The sequence below is a fragment of the Odontomachus brunneus genome, unplaced genomic scaffold (assembly GCF_010583005.1).
Source record: "Odontomachus brunneus isolate Ranch 3 - 2012 unplaced genomic scaffold, Obru_v1 Obru_scaffold_048, whole genome shotgun sequence".
Taxonomy (NCBI): Eukaryota; Metazoa; Arthropoda; class Insecta; order Hymenoptera; family Formicidae; genus Odontomachus; species Odontomachus brunneus.
The window spans coordinates 1,499,095-1,503,659 of NW_022639498.1; the positions used below are offsets into that span (position 1 = coordinate 1,499,095).

At 30.0% G+C, this 4,565-nt stretch overlaps 1 protein-coding gene across 4 annotated transcripts in view; it reads left to right on the plus strand.

Moving 5' to 3' along the window:
- Positions 1–714: 714 nt before the first annotated feature.
- Positions 715–4,565, plus strand: part of LOC116844957 (girdin) — a 34,476-nt gene continuing 30,625 nt past the window's right edge. For all 4 annotated transcript variants that reach the window (XR_004378164.1, XM_032817145.1, XM_032817146.1 and 1 more), the window contains exons 1-3: positions 715–1,795; positions 2,629–3,028; positions 3,105–3,278. Coding sequence is in view for 3 of the 4 variants with exons in the window: in XM_032817145.1 (XP_032673036.1) it covers positions 2,633–3,028; positions 3,105–3,278 (570 nt within the window). In the remaining variant the exon portion in view is untranslated. The remainder of the gene's footprint in view (positions 1,796–2,628; positions 3,029–3,104; positions 3,279–4,565) is intronic.

Here is a 4,565-nt window from a genome sequence, read left to right on the forward strand (position 1 = left end):
CTCCTACTTGCTCCAACGTACTCTAATTAGTGCGCGTGGTGACGTAAGCCAATCAGAGTGCATTGGAGCGAGTAGGAGCACGTTGGGACATGCGACGCGAACAAGCCTATTGTCGTAAACACCCTGATGGCTCCTGCACACAGGACGCGGTAATGCTTGCTGCGCGGCGGAAGTCCGCGCAACAGCCAATCAATATGTTGTTTTTCCATAAAAGCTAGAAGGTTATTACGGAAAGCAGCATATTGATTGGCTGTCGCACGAACTTCCGCCGCGCGGCAAGTGTTGCCGCGTCCTATGGGCAGGAGCCATGAGTGTTCCGAACAGCTATCGTCTAGTAGTGTGCATGCAGTGTTTCCGAACGGGTGGAACCCGATTGACCACGATAGGATTGGACACAGATTGTAATGATTAGTTCGACCTAGTAATTCACTAGATAATTCTTTTCATCGGTTGGTGTGTCCAATCGTACCGTGGTCAATCGGGACGTTCTCTTTCCGAACGCAGGCTAAATGGAAAGCTCAATACAATCGGGAGCGTTCCGATTGACCACGGTACGATTGGACACACCAATCGATGAAAAGAATTATCTAGTGAATTACTAGGTCGAACCGTCATTACAATCTGTGTCCAATCGTATCGTGGTCAATCGAGTCCTACCCAATACAGGCTGCGTTCCAAAATTAACTGCCAGTACTGAAAGTATGACGTTATAAAGTAGAACTGCGGATCCGTTCCGTAATTACTGATGCTGCTTTTCAGCTTGTAATGCAATCAATAACGGAACGGACTCGCAGTAGAAATATTCAGTATTGTGGAGGTTAAGATAAACAAGTTTCATAGATAATTATGGATCAAACATAGCGTGATATGGAGATTGTGATTTTAACAAAAGTTGTAAAATATGTAATAGAATCTTCTGAAAGTTCTTCAGATAGCGAAGAAGATGATATATTTTTAAGGACTCTTAATAGAAATTTGACTCCACGTTTTCGTTGCAAGGACTATGTTGAAAGTGTTATACCATTGTATACAGACGAGGAATTTCAAATGCACTTTCGGTACAGAAAACAATATACAATTTTTACCTAATGTACATCAAACGCATGTAAAAGAAATATGATAAAATGTGCCATTGATTATTAAAAAAAAAAAGTAATATCAAGAAAATGGAATTTATTGTTTCAGACTTAAACGAAGTACTTTTCAATTCTTATTTAAATTATTAAATCCTAAATTAAATAAACAAAATAAAATAAAAATAAAATAATTATAAAAGTAAAATAATTATTGATTATTACAAACTTATACCTGTATGTGCTTTTTCAGCATCTTCACGACTAACTGTTACATTATATATTTTATTACTTTCTGAACATATGAGGCTTAACGTCTCATCACAGAGCGCCGCCATTTTTTCACTGCTGGTGTCTTACCTCGCCAGCCGCAGTAACGAAAGCAGGAAATTACGTCAAAATATATGACGTCACGTGTTAACGAAAGTACATTGAAAGCTTACTGCGACGTATTTCGGAACGACTTTGCAGTACTGCAAGTACTGACAGTGAGTTTCGGAACGCAGCCACAATCACTCCCCTCATCTCTTGGTCTTCACCCCCGCAACAATTCGCCCCGTCCATTATGCTTACGTCCACAGGTGTAATAAATTGAAGTGAGACAAATATGTTTTCTCACTTAAACTTTTTGCACTAGTTCAGCAGTGCAGCTACAAAGAACAAGCCTTGTGATTCAGTGAGAAACATTTCATTAGACGAAATATTTTCTTAAACTTGAAAAGGTAAAGAATAAAATTTGATTTCTTTACGCGAAATATGCAGAGTTTTAACTTACTGTTTTGATGGTTATTTCATGAAGCACATTTTTACATAATTTTTTTATTTTTGGTGTGGAACTGCGCGCGTATATAGTAGCAAAACTTCAATTATATATTAATCACTGTATTTTCTCTCTCCAGTTGAAGAGAGTAATTCTAATAATATATTAATTTCTTTAGTATTATCTATTTTATAATTCACTTAATAGTAAAAACATAACTACATAAACTTGAATTGTTTATTTTACAATAATATATTTTAATTTAATTATTTTGTTTTAAGAAATTTCAAGACTCTCTCTCTCTTTTAGTACTAAAATGTTAGTATCACTGCACATTTATTATTATATACATTCGAACTAAAAAACTATCGTTATGAAGTTAATTAGAATAATATCCTTAAACGTAATATACATTATAAATATAACCATAATTTAAATTAGCACTACTATTTCATCATTCCTGAAAATAGTGGATTAAAAGTTGTATTTATTAACTATAAAATATATATATATATATATATTTTTTTTTTAGTGCAATTATTTGCATCACTTTTGTCTGTAAAACATTTAATACTGAAAATATATGAACTAATTTTCACAGTAAGATAATAAAATTGCATTCAATGCATACCAGTGTTGCACTAGTTTTCCTAATAGAAAACTATAAAGATGAAATTAGTTTCTTTAGATTTTCAAAATAAAATTTAAAAAATACAAATATCAGAATTCAAATATTGTCATTTTAAAGAAAATACAAGTATATATTTTAATTAACTGAATAATATTATTATGTAGAAGAATGTCGGATGATTTATTAGCCAAGGAAAAAGAATTTCATAAATTGAATCAAGAACTTCAACTAAAGAAGTATGATGTAATGAAGAAAATGAGCTTCTTTACACATGCTAATACTACTAATGAATCGTTCAACAATATAAAGCAATATATAAATCCTACGATGAAAGATGTAAGAACAACATATCTAAGAGATAAAACATCAAGCACAGACAAACAGTTAAGAAAATCATCACCTGAGGTTTCTGAAGTTCTGTCTATAGAAAATATTGCTGACACTGAGATTTCATTAAAAAAGTATAATAATTTAGGAAATGAAGCTATTATTAAATTGCTTAAAGGCAAGATAGATATGTTATATAAGGAACTACAAACAATACAACATGAATATAACAATGAGGTAATTATTAATATTATAACAAAAAAATCTTCAGTTGTACCTTTGTATGGATAATTTTATAAAATATTGTCCATAGTGTGGATATTCTAAAGAATTAGAGGTGAAAAATAAAAAACTTAATGAGACTCAAGTTAAACTACACAGCCAGATAGGATCATTAAGTGATACAATTACAAAGTTGCAAGATATAAATCATGATATTCTCTCAAAGTATCAAGGTTTGAGTAACGAGAATATTGTCTTGAAGAAGGTATTTTTGTATTTTAATTTTATTATAATGTACTACAAGGTGGGACATATAAAATGTTGCAGACTAATACCTTGGAAGAAACCCTCACAAAAAAAACACCTAATTTTTTGGGTAAAAATACTCTCGAAAAAAACCCTCAAATGTTTAGTGTAAATTTGGATCGTTAATTGACCGTTTGGTCAACACCGAAATGAGAGTTGACCTTAAACAAAAACCTCAAATAAGTGTAAATCATAAACGGAAAAATATATCTTGTAGAAAACTAATTGCAACTAATCAGCTTATGTTAATTTTAAATAAAATTTAGCTCCTTTCTTTGATTTCTTACTATCTTCACACCTGAAAATTTACTCAGTACTGGATGGTCGCGAACTCGAGACTTTAGACATCTCCAGGTTCCTAATCTATCATCTAGGCTGCTGCGCTATTTCTTCAACTAATTTAACTTTCTGATACTAAGTGCTTTTTATTATCCCCATATGCAGCCGAAGTACTAATTATAGTTTTTTTATAATATTATTTAGTACAATCACAAAATAAACTATTTGTACTTGAAATATTTCATATAATAAACGAGAAGTCAAAGATATATGCATAAAATATTTATGTAAAATATGTTTACCTAAGTGTTGAGATTAAGAAACATTACAATTAAAAATCATTTGAAGAAACATTATTAAAACGTTAAAAATAATGGGATAAGTTCTCTTTTTTTCATTAAAAAGTTTTTTTAATGTTTGGAAAAATATTTTGATTTTTAATATTTAATAAACGTTTATTTTAACATTTAGAAAATATTTTTTAAATGTTAAATGTTAACATTTAGAAAAACGTTTTTTAGATGTTAAAATAAATGTTTATTAAATATTAAAAACAAAACAATCTTCCAAACGTTATTTTAATGAAAAAAGAGAATTTGTCCCATTATTTTTAACATTATTTTAACGTTTTAAAAATGTCTTCAAATTTTTTAAAAATGGTTTTTTAAATATTGTTTGCTTCATAAACAGTAACAGAAATAATAAATAAATAAAATATATTCGCAATATTTTTTTAATATCGCTGTAATATGGCTAAAATAATATTTCAAATTAATGTCACTATTAATGTTTCTGCAACATTGCATTGCAATATGCAATGTTGCAACGTTGTAGCAATATTGTTGCAAGCTTCTGTGCTGTATGGGATAGTAACCAAAAATGATAGTCTGAGTGAAACTCAGGATATATATATATATATATATATATATATATATATATATATATATATATATATATATATATATAT